This window comes from Aquarana catesbeiana, linkage group LG04 (genome assembly GCF_042186555.1).
Source record: "Aquarana catesbeiana isolate 2022-GZ linkage group LG04, ASM4218655v1, whole genome shotgun sequence".
Taxonomy (NCBI): domain Eukaryota; kingdom Metazoa; phylum Chordata; class Amphibia; order Anura; family Ranidae; genus Aquarana; species Aquarana catesbeiana.
In genome coordinates, this window is record NC_133327.1 from 42,942,684 (window position 1) to 42,968,835 (window position 26,152).

At 41.8% G+C, this 26,152-nt stretch overlaps 1 protein-coding gene across 2 annotated transcripts in view; it reads right to left on the reverse strand.

The window, feature by feature from the left end:
- Positions 1–11,522: 11,522 nt before the first annotated feature.
- LOC141139205 (cysteine-rich venom protein tigrin-like) overlaps positions 11,523–26,152 on the reverse strand; it is a 65,735-nt gene continuing 51,105 nt past the window's right edge. For both annotated transcript variants that reach the window (XM_073625124.1, XM_073625122.1), the window contains 3 exons: positions 23,849–23,946; positions 17,723–17,811; positions 11,523–13,853 (listed from right to left, as the gene is read on the reverse strand). In XM_073625124.1, coding sequence (XP_073481225.1) covers positions 13,729–13,853; positions 17,723–17,811; positions 23,849–23,946 — 312 coding nt within the window. In that variant the 3' untranslated portion in view covers positions 11,523–13,728. The remainder of the gene's footprint in view (positions 13,854–17,722; positions 17,812–23,848; positions 23,947–26,152) is intronic.

The window sequence follows — 26,152 nt, forward strand, 5'->3', positions numbered from 1 at the left end:
AATTGGGACTTTAAATGAGGCTAATGGCTGGTTGTGGTTTAAAAGATATGTGAACATGTTTATTAACACATAAATGTAAATGCGTTACAGTGGTACATGTCATATATAAGGGTAATGTCATATGAAAAACCATGCATGAATGGTCCTAATTTCCCCCTTTTTATTTACCTGAACCTGGGATGGAGGCACATACATTTATGCGTCTCATCTAAAGTCCCAATTCCCCCTTTTATACATACAAATAGGGATGGAGGCAGTTGGTTTTTAGACTGGCAGTGTTCCCCTGCCATCTAGGTGTGGGATTGGCAACACATTATGCACAAAATCGACAGTTCTGGCAGTATAGGTATGGGTGCCTTGTCATCTGGGCTGTTCCTTGTCTGTCACCCGGGTGTTGCGATGCGCTCTGTGCGCCCCCCCTTTTCCCTCTCCTTCCGCCCTGGCTGGGGCGGGGGGTTGTGTGTGGGGGGATCGGACGATTGCCCTCAGCGCATCGGTGTCACGCACCGTGCTCCATGCATGATGCCCAATTGGGTGTCATGGCGGGAGCGCAAGTTTTCCATTCCTGGCCAACTCAGCTGGGGATGCTGGCATCAGTTACAGGTGGCGCATGCCATCCGGGCTGGGGCCCCTCCCCGCATTTGCCGTGCATGTGTGACATTGGAGGGAACCCCCGTGCGCGTGGGGCGTATATAAGGCACGTCTTTGAGCACAGTTCCTTTGGCTGCACACGTGTAGATGCTGCAATCTGCAGCTATGCTTTGCCTACATGCACACACCTAAGGTAATTACCCAGCGATCCCCTATATTGTTGCTTAGTATGCCACTTTTTTTCTGGGTCTCTTCAGTGCGGTTCCCCTGTTGACAGCTGAAGTGTAAACAAAGTCCCAGCAATCGGAGCTGTCAAAAAAAAAAGCAGTCAGGCAATGTTTATCAACAACATTGATCATCCACTGAAACAGAAAGATAAAAAGACACTTCGTTTTTGTATCTTTCTGTTTATTCATTTACAGATCAAAGGGATGAACTTCGGTCTCCAGATGAAGTCAGTTTAAAGCAACCTGTCAAGTAAAAAAACAAAAAAAAGTTTGCTTTTTTATTAAATTAAATCAGTAAATATTAAAAAATTAAATTAAATTGGGCATTATATAGTGTTTTTGTGCATTAAAGACCATTAGTGTATTTTTCCAAAAACGTTGCATTTGAAAAACCAATGCACAAATATTATGAGAAATTAACTCCTTCCCGACCAGCCGCCGCAGTTATACTGTGGCAGGATGGCTCCCCTGCACGAGACGTAGCTGTACGTCGGCTCTTTAAGATGATTTTGCAGCAGGATAGCTCCCCTGCACGCGCCCGCAGCATTTTCCCGGAGGCGATGCACGTGCCCGGCGGGCGCGATGACCGCCGAGCACCCGCGATCGTTCGTGACAGAGCGAGAACTGGGATCTGTGTATGTAAACACACAAATCCTGGTTCTCTCAGGGGAGAGGAGACAGATCTTGTGCTCCTACTAAGTAGGAACACCGATCGGTCTCCTCCCCTAGTCTGTTCCATCCCCCCACAGTTAGAACACACCTAGGGAACACAGTTAACCCCTTGATCGCCCCCTAGTGTTAATCCCTTCCCTGCCAGTGACATTTAGTGACATTTATACAGTAATCAGTGGCTATTTTTAGCTCTGATCGCTGTATAAATGTCATTGGTCCCAAAAAAGTGTCAAAAGCGTCTGATCTGTCCGCCGCAATGTCGCAGTCACAATAAAAATCGCTGATCACCGACATTACTAGTAAAAAAAATAAAATAATAAAAATGCCATAAATCTATCCCCTATTTTGTAGATGCTATAACTTTTGCGCAAACCAATCAACATACGCTTATTGCGATTTTTTCACCAAAAAATATGTAGAAGAATACATATTGGCCTAAACTGATGAAGAAATTTGTTTTTTTAAAACAATTTTTGCGATATTTATTATAGCAAAAATTACAAAATATTGTGTTTTTTTCAAAATTGACGCTCTTTTTTTGTTTATAGCGCAAAAAATAAAAAACGCAGAGGTGATCAAATACCACCAAAAGAAAGCTCTATTTGTGGGAAAAAAGGCATCAATTTTGTTTGGGTACAATGTCGCACGACCACGCAATTGTCAGTTAAAGCGATGCAGTGCCGTATTGCAAAAAATGGCCTGGTCAGGAAGGGGGTAAATTCTTCCAGGGCTGAAGTGGTTAAAAAAAAAGCAGACGGGCAATGTTTTATGACGACATTGATCAGCCACTGAAACAGAAAGATAAAAGACACTTTGCTTCATTTTGTATCTTTCTGTTTATTCATTTACAGATCAAAGGGATGAACTTCGGTCTGCAGATGAAGTCAGTTTAAAGCAACATGTCAGATAAAAAAACATTTTTTTTTTTTTTTTATTAAATTAAAACATGAAATATAAAAAAAAAAATGAAATTGGGCATTATATAGTGTTTTTGTGCATTAAAGACCATTAGTATATTTTTCCCCCAAAAAAATAGAAAAACCAATGCGCAAATATTATGTGAAATTAAACATTCACCATTTTATTCTCTATGGCTTTTGTAAAAATATATATAATGTTTGGGGGTGCTAAGTAATTTTCTACCAAAAAAATGATGTTTTTTACATGTACAGTAGAAGAGAAATATCAGAATTTGGCCAGGACTGGAAGTGGTTAAGTTATAATTTTTGGGGGTACGGCGTTGTCAATAAAGCAGACCTAGCATTTTCCTACAAGGTTCCTTTCAAGAAAACGGCAATTGTTTATGATGCGCAGAACTAAATGGCATTAGTTAGGGTTTAAATCTTTGTCTGTCTGCCAATGTTTACAAGGAAATAATTTTAGAACGTAATGTTTGTGGGACATTCCTTGGAATGGAATAATGACTTTATTGTTCAAAGAATTTCAGCCAGACACTTTGGGAAGGATCCAGATTGTGGTTAGACAGCTATTTTTTTCTAATTGCACTCACACAAAAATTTGTTTGACAAACATGTTTGCCTGAGTGTTGTTACAAATTTGAGAGTCATATTAGAGTTTTATTTCCTGAAGTGAACGAAGTAACTTAGGAAGTGACACACATAAATCCTTCATTTTAAAGCAAACTATATAAACTTGTATGAACTTGTCAGACAAACTTTAACAAGTACAGTATGTAAACCTTCACCCTGTAAAACAACCCATTTGGTTTAAAATAAAAATGCTGTATGAATAGAAAAAAATTATTGCGCAGGTGAGAAAAGAAGATATACAAATAAAAATAACAAAAAAGCTGCTGGGAATAACACAACAGAACAAATTGTGTAAAAAACATGTAAAACCTGAATTACTGCGCTATGTGAGCTACAATGGTGAAAACAAATTAAGTGTCAAACAACAGTCCATAACATGTTTCCATGTGAGGATAAATAGTAAATGCAATGTATGGAAACAAAGCCTTTAAGAACGTGTCCAAGAGGAAATTAATGACCATTCACCCGAGTGCACCTTCACCGTAATTGAGAAAGATGTGCATTACCAGAACCCTAGAATCCACATTATAATGCCCCGTACACATGATCGGACATTCCAACAACAAAACTGTGGATTTTTTTCAGACGGATGTTGGCTCAAACTTGTCTTGCATACACACGGTCACACAAAAGTTGTAGGAAATTCTGATCGCCAAGAACGCAGTGACGTACAACACGTACGACGAGCCGAGAAAAATGAAGCTCAATAGCCACTGCAGCTCTTCTGCTTGATTGCGAGCATGCGTGGACTTATGTACACAAGCTCGGAATTTCCGACAAGTTTTGTTGTCGGAAAATTTGAGAACTTGCTCTCAAACATTTGTTGGCGGAAATTCTGTCAACAAATGTTCTATGGAGCATACATACGGTCGGACTTTCCGTCAACAAGCTCTCATCCAACATTTGTTGTCGGAAAAGCCGATCGCGTGTACAGGGCATAAGGGTCTAGATAAGCATGGAATCACAGATCATGGCAAATCCATCCATTTGAACAAAGTGAAGACAATGTCATGGTGGACCTTGCTGGTTCCTAATCGCTCTCATGGATGTCCCATAAAGAAGAGAAGAGTATCCACAGTGTAAAACCATATGATGATTTATTAAGAATAAGCGTTGCTAAAAACTTACACAGTTCCAGTAAAAATCCAGCAATAAATACAAAGATCCTGGGGTCAGGATCCACTGGTACAGATATCAAAGTAGCGTGGTGTTGACAGACATAGACTCCGCCCTACATGTATCGTCAGATGTGACGTAATCGGGGGGGCATGATCCTGACCCAGGAATCTTTGTAATTTATTTATTTTTTGTAAATTACATTTTATTGAAATTTTAGAACCGGTGTATACAACAGAAAACCACATATTGTGGAAACAAACAGACCGGTCACAATAAGAACAGTACCAGCCTACATCAAAACTTAAACAAAGGAAGAGAAAAAAATAAATAAAAAAATTTAAAAAAACACCCCACATTTGCCCATACAAAACATGCACAATTCATGAACCTCCATCAGGAGGCAGATATATAGCTACTCTGGCGTGATGACATCTTCAACCATATGAACAAATACAGTTATTACAGTTCCCAAAACCCTCCACCCCTCCCACCATCAGGAAAATGAAACTCCATAAAAGCACTCAGAAGATTATAACATTATTAGTACACTCCCCTCAGCTATTCAGCCAGTACAAAGGAACATATAATACATATATGTGGATTTAATCAGAAGCTGTGTCTGTAGATGCCATCCACCCCCTCCCTATAACTTATCAAATTTGGCCAGGGCCCCTCTATTCAAATACATAGCTTTGCAAAGAGGGACTGCTTTATTAACCAGTGACTTTCAGGATACCAAAGATGGAGCAGATGACCTCTTCCATGACAAAAAAATCAGTTTATTGGCATAGAACAATAAGAGAGTGAGAATAGTGTGTATAGCCCTAGTGCTAGCCAAAGGTTCAACTATGTTCAACAAACATACTTCAACCGAAAGGGGGATTAAATGGAGGTGACTGATTGGATACATGTTGCAATTTCTTGCCAAAATAGCTTAATGTTAGGACAAAAAATGTGCATAAAATTAGCAAGGGGTGCAGAGCATCTCCAGCAGAGGGAGGGTTGGCCTCTAAATATCCTAGCTAGCCTAGTGGGGGGGGGGGGGGGGTAAGGTAGTTTCTGTGTAAATATTTGTAATTGATCAAATGGTCTCTAGTGGAGACTAGGCACTTAAATGGAGCCTCCCAAATGTCTTCCCAATCGTCCTGGTCTAGACCAGGAGCTAAGGCCTCCCAGGCCAGTCTGCAGGGCTCCATTAATTGGACCGTCTCCGGAAAGAGGTCCTTGTATAGCAGTGGTTCTCAACCTTTCTCAACCTTTCTAGTGCCTTGACCCCTTGATAAAATTTCCCAAGTTGTGGGGACCCCTAACAGTAAAATTATTTTCGTAGCGTGGGTTGTCGGCACCCAAGGCAATACAAGTCATTTGCGCCCCTAACCCACCGACTTTTAGCGCTCCCTGTGTCACTTTCACTCATACAGTATTAAAACCCCTTATGGTACATTTTAGGATGTACCACTCTTTGTTCTCATTTCTTTCCCTTTTACCTCTCTATTCTATATTTTTGTTTTTTTCCCCATCCCTCTCTCTAGCTGTGTTTCTTGTTCTTTCCCTCCCTTTCTTTGTTCCTCCCCCTCTTTTTCTCTCCCTTCCATGTATTCTCTATTTTTACTCCTTGGTGGGGGGAATTGGATCAGTGGCAGTGCTGGTGGGGAGTTGAGATCAGTGGCAGTGCTGGCGGGGAGTTGAGATCAGTGGCAGTGCTGGCGGGGAGTTGAGATCAGTGGCAGTGCTGGCGGGGAGTTGGCATCAGTGGCAGTGCTGGCGGGGAGTTGAGATCAGTGGGAGTGCTGGCGGGGAGTTGGGATCAGAGGCAGTGCTGGCGGGGGGAGTTCTGATCAGCTAACTTAGGTGCTCTTGATTAAGGTCATCTGCTGATCTGAGAACTGTAGTGGGGACTTTTAATGGCAACTATAATCACAGGTAGTGTTACTCACTGTGTCTCCGACTTTGCGGTGTCTCGTAGCAGTGACACCTATCCCAAAATCAGGAGATGGGGTCTCCTCCAGCCCCTCCCACTTCAAATTCCTCACCAGTCAGCTGACCTCTAGTCTCTGCCCCACAGCCATGTCGTGAACTGAATGGGCAGCTGCGAAGAGGCTCCTGGGACTGCCCTGCTGGGCGGCCGCAAAAAGACTGGGAGAGCGGTGCCGTCTTTAGGAACTGCCCAGGATTCGGTGACTCCTGGCAAATCATCTTTTGACCCCCAGGTTGAGAACCACTGTTGTATAGAATGGATACTGGTTTGGATAATGAGTCACTGCGTGTCAGTAGTTCTAGGTCACTGGGTTCAAGATCAAGAGGGTCCCTTTCAAATTGAGAGCAAAAAGCGTGTCTCAGTTGGATATACCTAAAACATTGTGAGTTTGGCAATCCTTAGCGCTCTTTAAAATCATTAAAGGCCATCAGGGAACCATTAGTTACTATATGTTGTAGAGTCTTAATACCATATTTGGTCCAAACTACCGGATCGGGGTATTGACAGAAAAATGTGTTAAGTTTGGATTTCTCCACAGTAGTAGGTTGGGAAATAGCCAACCAGGACTAAAAACCCCTGTGCCACAGACCATGCCTTTATAACTGAACGCATAGAAGAGGTAAGTGGGTAGGGGGATTTCAGACCTCTGTACACTAAGTGGAAAAGAGCCTAATTTGAACCCACACGGGCAGCCTCTAAGGATACAGAGGCATCATCCAAGGGAGTAGTCATCCAGCGGTGAGCAACTGTCAATTGGCCGGCAATAAAAAATGTATAGAAATTAGGCACCCCCTTCCCCTCAAGGCTGCTATAGTATGGCTAGTTTAAGACGAGGAGTCCCTCCGTGCCATTAAAAGGACGAAAGGAAACTGTCAATTGATTTAAAAATTGATTTGGGAATCCACACCGAGGAGTTTATAAGGACATACAAAAATAAAGGCAAAATTTTCATCTTGATCAAATTTATCTTACCAATGAGCGACAGTGGAAGATTTTTCCAGGTAAAGTAATACCTCGGATTTACGAGCATTTCGCAATACGAGCTATTATTTTTTTTTAAATCCTGACTCGGTCTGCGAGCGTTGTCTCGCAAATTGAGCAGGATTCAAGCCTCTGGGGTGTGCAGTACCGCATTTGGCCAGAGGTGCGGGGGCGCTGGTGCCGCTTTGAGCCATTAGGGGCCGCTTGGAAACACTCCATTCCCGAGTTTCTATGAGCCTCTCCGAGTGCATCTGAGGGTTTCCGAATGTCTCCGGCACCCCCCTACCTCTGGTTACGTGAGGTACTGCATACACTAGCAGTTGCAGTGGAACAGATTATCTGAGTTTCCATTATATCCTATGGGGAAACTCTGATATATGAGTACTTTGGGTTACAATCATTCTTCTGGAACGAATAATGCTCGTAATCCAAGGTACTACTGCATTTAGCTTCCAATTTAGAGTAGCAAGCAGTGGGGAAATGTTAAGGCCTATGTATTCTTCCACCGAGTTTGTCATCTAATCCCAAATATTTAATTTGCGTAACCCACTTAAGTGGATTATTGGGGTCAGCCTGTCCAGACATGGGATGAGAGCATAAAGGAAGGATTTTGAACTGTGTCCAATTAACCCTGAGACCAGAGACCACTGAAAACCTGTCTAAAATCCAGAGTGCAGCCTGCAGAGAGGATCCTGTGACCTGAATAAAAGGAATCTTTGTATTTATTGTTGGATTTTTACTGGATCTGTGTAAGTTTTTAGCAACGCTTATTCTTAATAAATCATCATACGGTTTTACACTATGTGCAGTGGCGGCCCGTCCAAAAGGGCACACAGGCGCCGCACCCTCTCTCCAGCCACCCCCTTTATGACCAATGGATAGATTCATGCATAGCATGCATAGCTTCCATTCATGACTGTTTTGTTTACTATTGTGATGCTGTCATTGGCCCACAGCTATCACATGGTACCTGGGCCAATCACAGCACCCTGTACCATGTGATTAGCTGTAGCCAATCACAGATCATAATAGTGTTAAAAAAAAAAGAAAAAAACCCTGATCACCTCCCTAGAGTAGTACAGTATCACTAGAGTGACATTGAAGTACTCTGATGAGAGTGTGCAAAAAAAAAAAAAAAAAGAAATAAAGTCTTTGAAAAAAAAATAATCTTTAAAAAAGAAAAAAATGTTTTAACAAATGTAATAAAAAATATTTATTTTATTTTATATACTGTCACCATTCAGCAAAAACATTTTATTTATTTCTTAATTTCCCAAACAATTGTGACAAAAAAATTCAACTTCAAAAAACTCGCCCTACCTCTTACTAAATACCTTGGACTGTCTACTTTCAAAAAGGGGGGTCATTTGGGGGATATCTGTACTGTCCTGGCATTTTTGGGCCTCAAGAAATTAGATAGGCCATGAATACATCAGGACTGATTCATTTTAAAATAACTATATAGATATAGTTTGTGGACTCTATAACTTCCCTACAGACTAAATAATATGCACTCATTTGGGTTATTTTTACCAAAGAAATGTAGCAGAATATATTTTGTCCCAAATTTATGAAGGAAGATTATTTGCAAAATTTTATAACAGAACCTGCAAAAAATGTATTTTGTTTTCAAAATGTTTGGTATGTATTCATTTATATATCAAGATGATTAAATACCACCAAAATAAAGCTTTATTTGTGTGAAAAAAATGATAAAAATGTAATTTGTGTACAGTGTTGCATGATTAAGAAACTGCCAGTTAAAGTAACAAAAAATTACCCGGTCATGAAGGGGGTAAAGCCTTCCGGTGGTCAAGTGGTTAAATTATAACTCAGTGAAGTAGGTCTTTAATCAGTTCAGCCCTGGAAGGTTTTACCCCCTTCATGACCAGGCCACAAATAGAGCTTTCTTTTGGTAGTATTTGATCACCTCTGCCGTTTTTATCTTTTGTGCTATAAACAAAAAAAGAGCGAAAATTTTGAAAAAAAAAAATTTTTTTTACTTTCTGCTATAAAATACATCCAATAAATACATTTTAAAAATTGAATGTCTTCGTCAATTTAGGCCAATATGTTTTCTGCTACATATTTTTGGTAACAAAAAAAATCCCAATAAGTGTATATTGATTGGTTTGTGCAAAAGTTATAGCGGCTACAAACTATGGGATATTTTTATTGTATTTTTATTTATTAATTTTTTTTACTAGTAATGGCGTTGATCAGTGATTTTTTATGGGACTGCGACATTGCGGCGGACAAATTGGACACCTAACTGACACTTTTTTGGAGACCAGTGACATTATTACAGTGATCAGTGCTAAAATTTATGCACTGTTTCTGTACTAATGACACTGACATGGAAGGGGTTAACATCAGGGGTGATTAAAGGGTTAAGTGTGTCCCTAGGAGGTGCTTACTAACTGTGTGGGGGGATGGACTGAATGGGGGAACACAGAGATCTGTGTTCCTGCTTTGCAGGAACAGAAAATCTCTGTGTCCCTCCCCTGACAGAACGGCGATCTGCCTTGTTTACATAGGCAGATCACCATTCTGCCTTTCTGAGGAACTAACGCGGGTGGTCGGCAGGCATCAGCTCCGCTGGAACTGATGATTTGCTCCCCCTCTGTCCAATGGGCGCGCGAGCCCCCAGGTGCGTGTTTTTGCGCAATAGAGCCGCCCTGCCACAGTATATATGCGGTAGGCGGTCTTTAAGTGGTTAAATTGCACAGCTGTTGGTTAAAGTTCACCTTTTCAGGCAGAATTTCAGTTTTCTTAATAAATAGAAGCGTTTTCCAATGCTATTTCTTGCCCAGCCATCCCAATGTACTTTTCTCTCATTTGCTTAATCCACGGGAGGTTTAGAATCTTGTCAGTTTATTTGTATTTTTGAATGGATTTTCAGATTCCATCACTACCTTCAGATGGTCTCTCAGCTTTCACCTCCCGTTAGGTCATCTCCCAGAAGCCTTCACTTCCTTGTTGCATCACAGAAGAGGGTATGTAGTACAAGGGCCTGTCTGATTGGATACAAATTGAATGAATTGCTCTAAATCTAAAGGTAATTGTACAATCAGATTGCATAGTGTATGGCCATCTTTATAAGATTATATAGCAGGGAGTGGACAGGGACACTCTGTTATCAGGCCTCGCTCATATCTCCATGTAGTGAAAACTCCCATTCCCGCATGCGTTTGTTTTGGGTGCTTTTGAGCGTTTTCACTTGTCACACATAGGGCAGCCCATTCACTTGATTGGGCTGCCCTGCGCATGACAATCGCCCCAGATAAGCTCCTGTGTGCTACTGCAGTTTTTGGTGCGTTTGCCGCACTTGGGGAGCCTTTAACATGTTATGACAACACAAACACAATGCAAATTTGCAGCATTTCTGAAACACATTGAGAAGCGCGCATTTTCAGTGCAGTTGCCATGCCTTTGGAAATGTGAATGGAGCCTCATTGTTCTTGTGTAAATGCACCAATTTTACTTTCAGGCCCCATTCACACCTCGAATAGTGGGAGTGCATGTTTTTTGGCTCGTTTTTCCAGTGACACACATAAGGCAGCCTGTTGATTACAATGGGCTGCGCTACACATGGCGAAGTAGCTCGTGGGACATTTTTGCCTGTTTCTTACTGCATTTGTCACCTGTTATTTCATGTGGCAAAATGTGTGTTTGCTTCTGTGTTTGGTGTGCTGTTAACAATTAATGACACTGAAAGTGCAGCTAGGTAATTTTACGTGTATAAATGTGGCCATATACTATACAATCTGAATGTACCAGCTCCATACAATCTCCTTTAGATTTATCAAAACTATACAATAGGAGGACACACTATCTGTCCAATCACTCTGTATCCAATCAGGCAGGCTCTTGAACTACATCAGGGGTGTAATGTGGGCTGCATGTGGCCCCAGGGAATTTAGTATGCACTTTGAGCCTATCTGAAGGGGCGCTGGGGAAGCCATGCAAATGCACACATGGATGAATGCCGGGGGTGCTGTGAAATCTTAGTTGATGGGTGAAGGTATGCTAATGAGATCAGCTAGTAAACTCCTTCCTGTGTCTTACTGGCTGGCCTGTCTGTGCCTGTATACCAGTAAATATATCACTTTCTGAAGTGATCTGAGAAATATAGCTATGGATGAGGTAAGGCCTTGTTTTCAAAATCAAAGAAACTTGTATTTTTGTGCAACAGAGGTACATTAATGGCATATTGCTACATAGGGGAGCTGGATTTTAGAAAGAAAAAAAAAGTGAACTTAGCCTTTAATGTTCAGATCAGGAAGATCATATCGGAAAGTAGATCTTATTGTGTTAAGCCCTAATATTTGGCTATTGTTGAAGATTACAGCAATTGTTACCCCCCCAAACAGTACACTAAAGAAGAACACACAGACAAAGGTACATAGTCATATTGTATATTTATTACAGAATTTTACATTCTATTTGCAGTCTATTATATCAATGATTGGTTGAAAAGTTTCAATCAAGCAAGCAGATATCTGCTGTGGATCAGTGAATGGAAATCAAAAAGAGCTTTATTTAGATGCCCTTACCAGCTCGCTTCTGTGTTAGTAAAGCCCACATTCCATTCAATGCAAAAGTTGAATCCAGAAGGGAAAAAACACATTTGACCTCTAGTTCAAGGCAGGCAGCTTCCTGTTATGCTGGGTATCCCTGAGGTTTCCTGGGAAAGCCCAAGCAAAGTTTAAAAAGATGAGAGCACCACAGGTTAGCTCGAGTCCAGTAAAAATGTATTGATCTTGGTAGTCAGAAGCCAAAATCAACGCACTTCGGGAGCTCAAGTGGAGAGTCAGACAGTCAGTTAGAGATTACACTGCTGTCATAACTTGCATTGCCTTACATTCAAGTATCCTGTGTAAGCCTCTATTACAGCCAGCGTCTAAGCCCTGATGAAGGAAGAGCTTTGAGCCCTTGAAATGCACTGGCTTGATCTTATAACTTTTTACCAAGATTGCAATTACTAGACTTGAATCATGCGGCACTCATCTTATTACACTTTGCTTACACATTCCATTCCAGGCCTACTAAGGAATTAGTGGAGTCAAAATTACATCATGATGATACACTAGTCTGGGTATGGGTCAATGGTGGCTGGTGGTATATTTTTTCTTGGGGGGCGCCCGTTCCTCCTGTCACTCCCCCCCCCCCGGTCAGTCGGTCGGCCCCACACTTACCCCATCTAGGTCGTGGGCAGCGCTCCTCCGCCCCAGCATCACGCCTTGCATCTCCTCCCTCTTCTCCTCTGTGTGCTCTGCGTCTCCTCCCTCCTCCTCCTCCTAGGAGTGACAAGTCCCAGGACCCACTAACTGATTGGCCGGGAGGAGAATCAGTGTGGCAATAGTGACTATTCATTCATTATTGTCACACAAGTGGGTGTGCTTCTGGCGCAATCCTTTGCGCCCCGGGCCCACCTTTTTTTGAAGCCTAGTAGAGCCTCTGGCTCTAATCATGTGCTTAAAAAAAACCCATTGGAATCCATGCGTCTGTCACCCCACATGTAGATTAGGGGGCTGGACACATGCAGCGTCCCTGCACCACTAATGGACGGGCCGCCACTGGATTATGGGTGTATAGCCTCTATTACAGCCAGCTTCCAAGCCCTGATGAAGGGGGAGCCTTGAGACCCTGTAATGTGTTGGCTTTGTCTTCTGACTTTTTACCATGAATAATAAACTTTTCCTGGACTTGTACTAACTGTGGCACTTATTTTCTTACATTTTGGTTACACCTTCCATTCCAGTCCTAAAAAGCAATTAGTGGAGACAAAATAGGGACAAATACATGTTGATGCCATGGCACAGAAGTATTGGTAAAGCCTGGTACACAACATAGGGGGTTGTCAGCTCCAGTTGGAGCCGTTGTACTAACGAGCTGATGTTAGTACAGCGATCTCCCCTGCTGAGCTGTTGTGGTCTGACAGGGGGACGGCCGCCCGCCATTGGCTGAGAGTGTTGATCAGGAGCTGGTTGGCTGCTGGTTTTCCAGCATGCACGTCCGACAGAAGCCGGCTTCTGTGGGACCAGCTGGCATACACACGGGCCAAATGTCGGACGTTTTTTATTGAACCGGCCGATGTCTCCTGACACGTGTGTACGGGGCTTAAAGGTGTGTGCAGTACAATCTCTTTTGACAGGATCAGGCAAACTCTTACTGGTATCTTTACACACTGCTTAAACCGTTGACGCTATATAAATGCTTTATAATAATAATACTAACTGGTCCATTGACTGGAAGGCAAAAATGGTAAACTGGTTAACTTTGGAAAATGGATCGCACAGCCAGATTCAGCAGATCGCCAATACAGTGACTGGTAAGAATTGCTCATTTTTTTAATATATATAATCTGAAACAACATTGCCACGTCTCCAAAAGGTTACAGAAATAGAAATGTGTGCATACAGAGGTACACAACATAGTTCAGAATTGCATATATTTTTTAAAGTTGTGTTAGTTGATAATAGCGTGAAAATTAATATACTGTGCAATGTAAGCATTCAGAAGAAAACATTCATTAAAATCTTGTACAGAGCGTTGATGAACATAAATATCCTTTTGGATTTTGATGCAATCAGACATAACATAGAAGTTACACAATTTCACCATTGGTGCACTTGCATGTTCTTGGGCATTGACTGCTCACCATATCATTTGAGCACATTGATTTGTAGTCACTGCACCCTTTGGGCTCGAAGTTATAGGGACATGGATTGGCTGCAGTGAAAAAGATGACATGAAAGAATTAATGGGTGAATAAATGATGATTTAAAGAATAAATACTTCTACTGTGTGCCTATCCACTCATAACCCCTAGGCAAATTTGTCTGCTCTGATAATTCCCAATAATATTCTCTGTACTTAAAGTGTTACTAAAACCAGCAGCCTGCATTCACTATATCTGGTCTCCCACAGTAAAAAGAACATGGAAATGCATATAAACTGCTAAATACCTTTTCTCATCAGCAGTATATAGCAGTCTTGTGACTTCTATCAGTATCTGGTTAAAGCTTGTGGGAGGAGTTTTCATTCTCCTCTGATAGTCCTACGAGTCTGCAGGACCCCTGACCCTCTGTCTGGATAGCGCTGATTGGCCCTGTGCTGATCACATGTACCCTCCCAAAAAAAAAAAAAAAACAACTCTAGTAATACACACCAAAGTGAGCATGTGCAGAGTGCCTCCTAGGGCTCTGTACTATCAGCAGATGGATTGGGGACAGTGGAAGTGGAGGAGGATCAGAGAAGATAGGATCAAACAGCCTTTTTACACAATGCAGAGGATTAACCCGTTAGGTTCCACAGTGAGTATAACAAGCATGCTTTACTGCATATACAGACTGATTTTACTGTTGTGGGTTTAGTAACACTTTAAAGTGGTTGTATACCCCCAATGCGGAAGTTGTACCTATAGGTAAGCCTATAATAAGGCTTACCTATAGGTACTGTAAATATCTCCTAAACATGCACCATTTAGATCGGAGATACTTACCTTGTAATGCGCATGCGCTGTGAAGAAACGGGCCTTCGTGTCAATTCTTCACTAGCAAGTGCCTTGACTGATGGCTCCCACGCGCATGTGGGAGAGTGACGTCACACGACTCCGGCCAGTCACAGAGCCAGATTCCGCGGCCCCGGAAGGAAGAGGGGCGAAGATGGATGCGGCCACCAGCAGGCTTGGTTTGCAGGTAGGTGGCACATAATGGGCTAGTATGCGATGCATACTAGCCCAATATGCTTTTACTTTGCAGGGGAAAAAAGAGGAAGTAAAACCCATCAGGGTTTACATCCTCTTTAACTCTAAAGCTGGGTATACACAAGTAGAATTTGTATGAAAATCCTACGTACAATTGATTGTCATTTGAAAGTTTTCTTTTGCCTTCAACATTTGATTTTGGAATGAATGGACTTTTCCTGAACAAAACTACACACACTGTTAGAAATTTGTACATTCCAAAAAATTTTCTATTCTGCTCCTTCGAAGTTTCTGGTCACTGTGGTTAAAAAAGAACATCAATTTGACCCCACTAATGATTTTAAAAATGAACAGAGAAAAATTCCGGAGGAAATTCTGCTCATGTATACCCAGCTTTATACTGATCTCTCTAGGGGCCCATGTCTCCTACCTTCCCTCCATGCAAAAGCTTCAGTTTCGGGATTTGATACTTCCAAGATTGCCAGATGTCATTGTTCCCTGTTGTCTGCTTTATTTCTGTCCTTAAACCCCTAACTCACTGCTATACTCTGTAGTGATGTAGGGGGTTGGATCCCCAAACATTTACCTGCTGTCCTTGTCACTACTGTAATCTTTGGGATCGATTGTTCCCCCAAACTTTCTTGTGGAGACAATGAAGGCATTGAAGCAACAGGCTCCTGCTGCCATCAGTCAACCCGCTGGGAGGAGGATGGAGCATGTGTGTGGTGTCCCAATTGCTGTGCTTGTCTATGGATGCACACAGCTCAGATTAGGCAGCCCATAGGGGAGTCATTTTTTTTGATTACCCAAAACAAAAACAAAAAAAGAGACTTGATTCTCTCATCCACATACTCAATGTGGATGGGGGAACACTCCCCACTGAGCTATTGTATCCTGACAGTGGGGCAGTGGCACTGATAGAGTGGGGGAAATCTGATAGGGCGGTTTGTAAAACAATCCTTTCCATACCCCGTGAATCGAAATTTGGCTGGTTCCTGCTGAACTGGATACATTTTGATCCATGTATGGTCGACTTTGGGAACCTGACAGGATTGCTCATACACAAGTGTCTGCTTAAAGGAGACATCCGCAAGCACAATGGCCATAGGATCCGCCAGCGTAGGAGGAAAGGGACATTTTTAGAGTATACAAAATAGATGAGACTGGACCTCTGTTGCCATAGTTACTGTATATATCATTATATATATATTCATAATATTTAAGGTAAACTGAATAGTCTAATACACAGTTGCAATACTTTAGGCTGGGTTCACACTGCCGTACACTGCGGCTCACAGCAGGGGTCCAGTGTGTCCTGGTTCACCATTTCAGGTCTGATTTCGGTCCAAATTTTTGGCTAAATTCAGACCTGAAATGGACCAGAAGACGCACAGGACTCCTTTGCAATTTGCTCCAGAGATATGTGAACCGGCTCCATTGAGAGCCGGTCACAATCTACTGACATGGGAATTCGATGCGGGGAAACCCACATTTATTTCGCAATAGTGTGAACCCAGCCTAAAAGTTCACTGATTTGTTCTTGCTTGTTGTCTGGAATTGCTCTTTCCTTTCGTTGTACATAAAAACCACAACATACACTCACCGGCCACTCTATTAGGTACACCTTGCTAGTACGGGGTTGGACCCCCTTTTGGCTTCAGAACTACCTTCATTCTTCGTGGCATAGATTCAACAAGGTGTTGGAAACATTCCTCAGAGATTTTGGTCCATGTTGACATGATAGCATTACGCAGTTCCTGCAGATTTGTTGTCCACACATCCATGATGTGAATCTCTCGTTCAACCACATCCTAAATGTGCTCTATTGGATTGAGATCTGGTGACTGTGGAGGCCATTGGAGTACAGTGACCTCATTGTCATGTTCAAGAAACCAGTGGTGAGATGATTTGATCTTTGTGACATGGTGCATTATCCTGCTGGAAGTAGTCATCAGAAGATGGGTACACTGTAGTCATAAAGAGATGGACATGGTCAGCAACACAGTAGGCCGTGGCGTTTAAAGGATGCTCCATTGGTACTAAAGGGCCCAAAGTGTGCCAAGAAAATATTCCCCACACCATTACACCACCACCAGCCTGAATCATGGATACAAGTCAGGATGGATCCATGTTTTCATGATGACATGAAATTCTGACCCTACCATCTGAATGTCGCAGCTGAAATTGAGACTCAGACCAGGCAATGTTTTTTCATTCTTCTATTGTCCAATTTTGGTGAGCCTGTGCGAATTGTAGCCTCAGTTTCCTGTTCTTAGCTGACAGGAGTGGCACCTGGTGTGGTTTTGTGCTGCTGTAGCCCATCTTCTTCAAGGTTCGATGTGTTGTGCGTTCAGAGATGGTATTCTGCATACCTTGGTTGTAACAAGTGGTTATTTGAGCTATGGTTGCCTTTCTATCATCTCTAACCAGTATGCCTGTTCGCCTCTGACATCAACAAGGCATTTTCGTCCACACAACTCCGCTCACTGGATATTTTCTCTTTATCGGACCATTCTCTGTAAACCCTAGAGATAGTTGTGTGTAAAAATCCCAGTAGATCAGCAGTTTATGAATTACTCAGACCAGCCCGTCTGACACCAACAACCTTGACCTGTTCAGAGTCACTTAAATCAGCTTTCTTCCACATTCTGATTCTCTGTTTGAACTTTAAAAAGTCTTCTTCACCATGTCTAGATGCCTAAATGCATTGAGTTGCTGCCCCATGATTGACTGATTAGCAGTTTATGTTTCCAAGCAATTGAACAGGTGTACCTAATAAAGTGGCTGGTGAGTGTATATTGAAATTGACATTAACCCAAACACTATCCTTCCTCTACTTTCAAGAGTTTTTGTTATGTAAAGTGATGTTTTAAAATAAATTTGAAATACTTACTGCATAATCCATTATTGCAATTTTTCGGGCACATCCCACAAGGTGCTCCTTGAGTATATGGTGTGTAGACGGAGCCAACGATATTTCCACTGAATTAGTTACCAAACAAGTCACATATAAGATGATTATAGCTGTATTATTGCACTTCCAACAACACAGTTTAGAAATGTATGTGATATTTTTTTCTATTAATCTGTTGCCATTTTGTGTTGTTATTTGAACAAATTAAATGACTGCCTTGTTTTGAACGGTGGAGAACTGTCCCCAGAAGAACAGTCAACTAACGTTCAATTTTCAAGGACAAGCTTTCAGCGGTCTACCATATTTTTCTGGGTCCAAACACTCTGTATCACTATTATTTGGACCTAGAAGAAGAAGGTTGTTAAAAAAAAAATATGAACTGTTGGTGCAAAAATATAAAAAATGGATCAGGGATAGTTCTCAATTGTTCAAAAAAAGCAGTGGTTAAATCAGTTCAAATAACAACACAAAATACCAACAAATTATAAGGTCATATATATATATATATATATATATATATATATATATATATATATATATATATATTGCCACTTACAAACCCTTAAATGCGGTGGCTGCATTAATTTTCTTTTCTTAAACTAGAACTATAGGCAAAAACCCCTGTCAGATTTTTTTTTTTGCAATCTATGTTGCATTGGGGAGATTTATCTTTATTTCCTGTCCCATAGCAAACTAAGATGAAATCCCTGCAAATTAAGGGAATTTCTTGGGTCTCTCCAGGCCACCAGAACTAGTGTGCCCAGTTGAAGATTTCCCCTTTATTACTTTTCTGGGGACAACCCAAAATTTGGGATTTACTTTTACTTTCAATGATAATGGTAAGCAGGACAAAAGGAAAGGATGAATCTCCCTAACAGGGGCACAGACAGCAATAAAAACCTATAATTTAAATTATACCTGAACTTATGGTATACAATCAAAAACATACATAGTAAAGTGTCAATAGCAGCTGCTGCCTAAACAAAACATGTACCATATACAGTGGGGAAAATAATTATTTGACCCCCTGCAGATTTTGTAAGTTTGCCCACTTACAAAGAAATGAAGGATCTATAATTTTTATCATATGTGTATTTTAAGTGATAAAGACAGAATATCAACCGAAAATCCAGAAAAAAACTAATGATACAAATGTTATAAATTGAGTTGCAGTTCAGTGAGTCAAATAATTATTTGATCCCCAAGAAAAAACATGACTTAGCACTTGGGGAGAAACCCTTGTTGGCAAGCACAGAGGTACGACGTTTCTTGTAGTTAGTGACCAGGTTTGCACACATCTCAGGAGGGATTTTGATCCACTCTTTTTTATAGATCTTCTCTAAATTCTAAAGGCATACATTTTCTATAGGATTAAGGTCTGTAGACTGGCTAGACCACTTCATAAATTTTCTATAGGATTAAGGTCTGGAGACTGGCTAGGTCACTCCTTGACCTTAATGTGCTTCTTATTGAGCCACTCTCTTTGTTGCTTTGGCGGTAAGTTTTGGGTCATTGTCATGCTGAAAGACCCATCCATGACCCATCTTCAGTGTTCTGGCTGAGAGAAGAAGGTTCTCATCCAAGATTTTACAATACATGGCCCCATCCATTGGCCCCTCAATGCGGCAAAGTCAGTCTGTACCTTTAGCAGAGAAACAGTCCCAAAGCATAATGTTTCCACCTCTGTGCTTGACTGTAGGGATGGTGTTCTTAGGGACATAGTCTGAATTTTTCTTTCTCCAAACACAGTGAATGTGGATAGGTCTTCCAGCATGACAATGACCCAAAACATACTGCCAAGGCCATAAAGAAGTGGCTCAAGAAGAAGCACGTTAAGGTCATGGAGTTGCCTAATCAGTCTCCAGACCTTAATCCTATAGAAAATTTATGGAGGGAGCTGAAACTTCAAGTTGCCAAGAGACAGCTAAGAAACCATAAGGATTTAGAGAAGATCTGTAAAGAAGAGTGGACCAAAATCCCTCCTGAGATGTTTGCAAACCTGGTCACCAACCACAAGAAACATCTTACCTCTGTGCTTGCCAACGAGGGTTTCTCCATCAAGTACTAAGTCATGCTTTGCTTGGGGATCAAATACTTATTTTACTCACTAAACTGTAACTTAATTTATAGCATTTATTTTATGTGTTTTTTTCTGGATTTTTGGTTGAACTTGGCAAACTTACAAAATCTGCAGGAGATCAAATAATTATTTTCTCCACTACAGGCGGTTCCCTACTTACAAACATCCGACTTACAAACGACTCCTACTTACAAACAGAGGGGGACAACAGGAAGTGAGAGGAAAACTACCCCTAGGAAGGGAAATTCACTCCTGTAAGAGTTACTATGGGAAAAAGGTGTCTCCACTGATGCTTTATTACCAAGGCTTGTTTCCACAACAACCCAAAATTTTCAAAATCCAATTGTCATTGGGACAGAAAGTGAGTTGAAATCTTCTGAACAGGGGCAGAGACAGCAAAGCAAATGTTACAGGGGTGATAACCCTTCCCTATGCTATTCAAAAAGCTTAAAATAGTTTTTTTGGCTGGAGCTACACTTAAAAAAATGTACCTGTTCAGACTTACAAACAGATTCAACTTAAGAACAAACCTACAGACCCTGTCTTGTTTGTAATCCGGGGGATGCCTGTATATCCCCTACTAATGAGGGAAGAGAGCTTGCCAATATTGTAAATACACCAAAAACAACATGTTTTACTGCTACAGTACGGGTCGACTGTGCAGAAAAAAGTGTTGCCTATAGTTTTACTTTAAGCACAAATTTCTGATAAATTTATGTAGACAACTAAGAAGATATAACCATGCCAATGGTGCAGCAGAAAACATATAGCACAGTGAGGAAGGTTTGTGGTCCAGGATGATAGGACGGTCAAAGTTAGAAGTGGTTGCGGAATGCCGTCCGCCCGCATACCGGAAGCAGTGCGGCTGCTTTATGGGGGCACTAGACTGATTTGCCTCTCTGCCCAGTCTGCCCCATAAGACTGGCGCTACACTAATGCCCCGTACACACGGTCGGATTTTCCGACGGGAAATGTGTGCTAGAACCTTGTTGTCGGAAATTCCGACCGTGTGTAGGCTCCATCACACATTTTCCATCGGATTTTCCGACACAAAGTTTGAGAGCAGGCTATAAAATTTTCCGACAATAAAATCCGTTGTCGGAATTTCGGATCGTGTGTACACAAATCCGACGCACAAAGTGCCACGCATGCTCAGAATAAATAAAGAGATGAAAGCTATTGGCTACTGCCCCGTTTATAGTCCCGACGTACATGTTTTACGTCACCGCGTTTAGAACAATCGGATTTTCTGACAACTTTGTGTGACCGTGTGTATGCAAGACAAGTTTCTTGGATTTTGTTGTCGGAATGTCCGATCAATGTCCGACCGTGTGTACAGGGCATAACAGTGTAGCACAAGCTGGCGGGGACTCTTTCCGTGCTGCCCCCCTGCAAAGTGCTGCCCTAGTCAGTCTAGGCCAGGATACAGCGTTGATGGCATCCCAGTCTTAGTCCGTAGGTAGGGTTGCCACCTTTTCTTCAAGTCAAACCCGAACACTTTAGTAGTTTTTTTTTTTTTTTTTTTTTTTAGTATACACACGCCGTCATTCTTGTACTCTCCATCTTTTATTCTTTCTTTCCTTTTTTCTTTGTTGCTCCCCCTTTCTCTCTTTTTCTTTTACCCCCCCCCCTTCTCTCTCTCTGGGAAGTGAATGGCTACATGTCCATTTTTGCATTATTTAATAAAATTCCAACCATACACATATATATATATATATATATATATATATATATATATATATATATATATATATATATATATATGTGTGTGTGTGTGTGTGTGTGCGCAACATGCATATTGTGTGTAATGTGTGTATTGTCTGTGCTTTGTGTGTCCTCTCCTGCATGGATCCTGTCTGTAGAAGAGGAGAGCTGCCTTGTAGTGAAATGTCCAGGATGGCATAGATATGAATGGAGGAGCAGATCTCTCTTTGACAGCTGATGGGGTGGGGGGAGCACACAGTATGCCCCCAACCCCTGTATCCACCTGTTACTGTGTGTGTTGTAACTTGCACACCTGCTCGGTGCCACTGCTGCACGATGGCTGCTTCCTCCACGGGCTCTCCACTGCTAGAGATCATAACCTCCCCACCTCCTGTTCACTGCACCGCCGCCTCTTTCTTAACCCTGGTGAACGAGGCTCTTGTATCGGCAAGAGCCTGTACAATGTCACCTGGTCTAATCCTGCACCCCTCGCCCGCTACATCGCTGTCTGCACTTTGCAGGAACTCATCCTCTGACAGCTGCATTGTATGAAGCTCGGAGATGGAAAGGACACTTCACCAGGGGCGAACACATATCCGCTGGCATTCCATGCTTAGTAGCGTCCCCACAATCCCGGAAATTCATACGACAGCAGAGAGAGATCGCGAGAGCGGAGTGGTGACAGGGGTGGGTTCTGCACCGGCTGGTATAAACAAACTCTCCCGAAAGCGTGCATAGAGGGAGCCACCATCTATTTTGAATGTGTCCGGGTTTTAAGCGGGCTGAAAACCGGACACATGACTCAAAAACCGGACTGTCCGAGTGAATCCCGTACAGGTGGCAACCCTATCCGTAGGGTTCAACCAATGCATAGAACACATGAACAGGACAACAGAATTCATTAGGGTAACCAACGGGAATATTAGCCTCACCTACAGCCATTGACCTACACCCCATAAGGCTCCACTACACTTGTCCACACAGTATCAGTAAGAATAGCATCAATCATGAATGGCATAAAAGAAACCTCACTAATTCTTTGCGATAACTACTCAATGTTCCTGAGTGCACTCTATGCATACAGCCCCAATAGTGGGTGCATGTGCTGCTGGCAAAGGGTTAACCCTGCTGGTGTCTAAAGCACTGGGTGCTTAATTGTGAGTGTTGGCTGGCTTTTGTTGGGACCCGTCTGTAGGTGGTGCACGTGTAGCTGTCACTTAAAGACTGCATGCAAGGGATGGCTGATGGGCTACTAATTAAGGGGCAGTTCAACAGGCATTAACTGTGAGCAGCAAGGGGTTAAGCGCAATAGTTCCACTCACTACTCCCGGTATACAAAAGACCAGGCCCAATCAGTGTTCCCAGAAGTCTCAGTCATCATGATCAGGTCCTCTATGATGTGGTAGCACATAACAACAGGTCCCCCCAGCTTGGATTTCAAGGCACAGCAAGTCTCTGTGGCCCAGTCTTTCATTCTGATACCCACAGGCTCTGTCCTAAGGAATACACAAGCACAGCACAAGTCCACACACACTGGTTTCCCAACACTGTCTGCCCAGTGTCCAATGAAGACCCCAGCAGCAGATCTGCATCTGTTTGCTGCCTGTGCTGTTCTCTCTCTTGAGCTCTGTTAATGCTGTATTTCTCCTCCTCTGTATGCAGGGAATTGTGTGGCAGTAGTTCTGCGGTCATAAGCCTCTATTTACTTGTATTGTACAGCTCCCCTTTAAGGACTACATATCCCATGATCCTCCATCGCACAGAAAATCCATTCTCTGACGCTCCAAGCTGTCTTGCTTTCTGATTGGCTCAAGCTCACTGCCAGGAAGAAGGTGGCAGGAACATGTGTGGGGATTTCACACAGGATCGGCTCTGTTCACACAGCAGGGAAGCCAAGGGTGAGTGGCAGCTGCTGCTGCACAGTGACAGTGTGGAGAGGGAAGCGAAGGGAGAGAGGCACATGCAGCCTGCATCACACCCAGCTACAGTAGTAGAAGAAAATGTCACTGCCCATCAAGTATCCACAAAGTGGATTGTCAGTATTTATTGTCAGTAAATATATCTTTAAAAATATGAAACAAATTATGGAAATCTAATTGCAAGATATCAATGAGCACTCCTTTTGAAATCTTGCAAAGGAGATACAATTATACTTTAATTGAATACATGTTCCTGAATTCTAGGTGTCGTTTTAATAAAGGCAATTTCGTTATATAGGCTATCTCCAATGGTTCTCAGATCTCACTTTTTGCTTGACCTATATATTTATAATACAATTTAAAATAAAAAGTCATTCATTTACATATGTTATTAGTACTTACGGTGGGCACATACGGACAACGTAAATGTATTGGTAGTCTTTTCGGCTTGGGCAATAAGCGACATCACATCCCACCATAAAAGAACTGTACCACACAGTCTGAAATTGGAAATCATATTTTATTAGATTCATACTGTTAGGTGGGAAATAGGTATAACCATAAAAAAAAAAAAAAAACATGTAGTTTATCTTCATCACCTCCAAAACTGCAACAACATTTAAAGTGTATCTAAACATAAAAACAAAAATGTCTAAACGATATACCAATCTCTAGATGTTGTGGTTTTGTTAGTTTTCTTTTTTTCCTTTACCTGGAAATCTTGTGAATAACACACTTCCTGTACTAAGGTGGCTACAATTTCTCCTCCACTGTATCTATGGAGGAAACCATGGCTGTCAGCCAGACTAGACTTCAAACATGTCTTCCTCTCATCATTCCCACTACATGAGGGGTGGCTATTTTACAGTAGGAATATAATATTTATTGCAGTTTCAGGTCAATTCCCAGAAAGGTCAAGGATGCTTCATCTCAGACAAGATTCTGTACTTGCTGAAAATGCTCAACTGAAAAAAAGGTAACTAATGCAGCCATGACATCTAAGGAATTGTCAGCTACAATATACAGTATCTCACAAAAGTGAGTACACCCCTCACATTTTTGTAAATATTTTATTATATCTTTTCATGTGACAACGCTGAAGAAATGACACTTTGCTACAATGTAATGTAGTGAGTGTACAGCTCATATAACAGTGTAAATGTGCCGTCACCTCAAAATAACTCAACACACAGCCATTAATGTCTAAACCACTGGCAACAAAATGGAAAGTAAATGAACAGCAGAGAAATCCTGAGAAATCCAAATCAAATGAATATATTTGGTGTGACCACCCTTTGCCTTCAAACCAGCACCAGTTCTTCTAGGTTCACATGTACACCTTTTCTGAAGGCATTCAGCAGGTAGGTTGTTTGGACTAATCACAGATCTTCTGTAGATGTAGGCTGCCTCAAATCTTTCTGTCTCTTCATGTTATCCCAGACAGACTTCATGATGTTGAGTTCAGGGCTCTGTTGGGGCCAAACCATCACTTCCAGGACTCCTTGTTCTTTTTTACACTGAAGATAGGTTCTAATCACATTGTCTGTAGGTTTGGGGTTGTTGTCCTGCTGCAGAATAAACTTGGGGCCAATCACATGCCTCCCTGATGGTATGGCATGATGGATACAAATCTGCCTGTATTTCTCAGCATTGAAGACACCATTGATCCTGACCAAATCTCCAACTCTATTTACAGAAATGCAACCCAGAACTTGCAGGGAACCTCTACCATGCCCCGCTATTGCCTGCAAACAGTCATTATTGTACCACTCTCCAGCCCTTCCCAAACAACTTGCCTCCTGTTACAGCCAAATATTTAATTTCTTTTACTCATCAGTCCACAGCACCTGCTGCCATTTTTGTGCACCCCAGTTCCTTTGTTTTCGTGCAGAGTTGAGTCACTTAACCTTATTTCCACGTCAGAGGTATGGCATTTTGGCCACAATTCTTCCATGAGAACCACTTCTGGCCAGACTTCTTTGGACAATAGATGGATGTACTTGGGTCCCACTGGTTTCCACTGGTTCTGTGCTGATGATACAGCGTGAAGTCTTCCAATGTTGAAGGGAAGTAAGCATGATGTGTCTTTCATATCCTGCATTAAGTTACCTTGGCCGACCACTGCGTCTATGGTCCTCAACGTTGCCCGTTTCTAGCTTGAAAAGCACATTTTGAAACCCCGGTCAGCTTTGAAATACTTGCCTCAGAGAGACCTTGCTGATGCAATATAACCGCTTTGTGTCTTGTTGCTGTGCTCAGTCTTGCCATGATGTATGACCTGTGACATGAAAATAGCAGTAGCAGAGTTTGGATGTTCCTCACCCAGTTTTAAGCCTCCTATGCAACCGTTTCCATTTCAGTTAATGACTGTGTTTCAATCTACATATGAAATTCATGATTGTTAGCACTTGCTTTGTATAATTTGGTTAATCATTCACCTGACTCTAACCCTCTAAAATCCCTGACTTTGTGCAAGTGTACAAAGCGTGCAATTGTAAGAATTGATGCTGGTTTGAAGCCAAAGAGTAGTCACACCAAATATTGATTTGATTTAGATTTTTCTTCTGTTCACTCACTTTGCATTTTATACATTGAAAAAATAAACAATTAAAATATATATTTTTGAAAGCATTCTTACTTTACAGTAGGGTTGCACCGATACTAGTATCGGTATCGGTGCCGATACCGAGTATTTACGCAAGTATC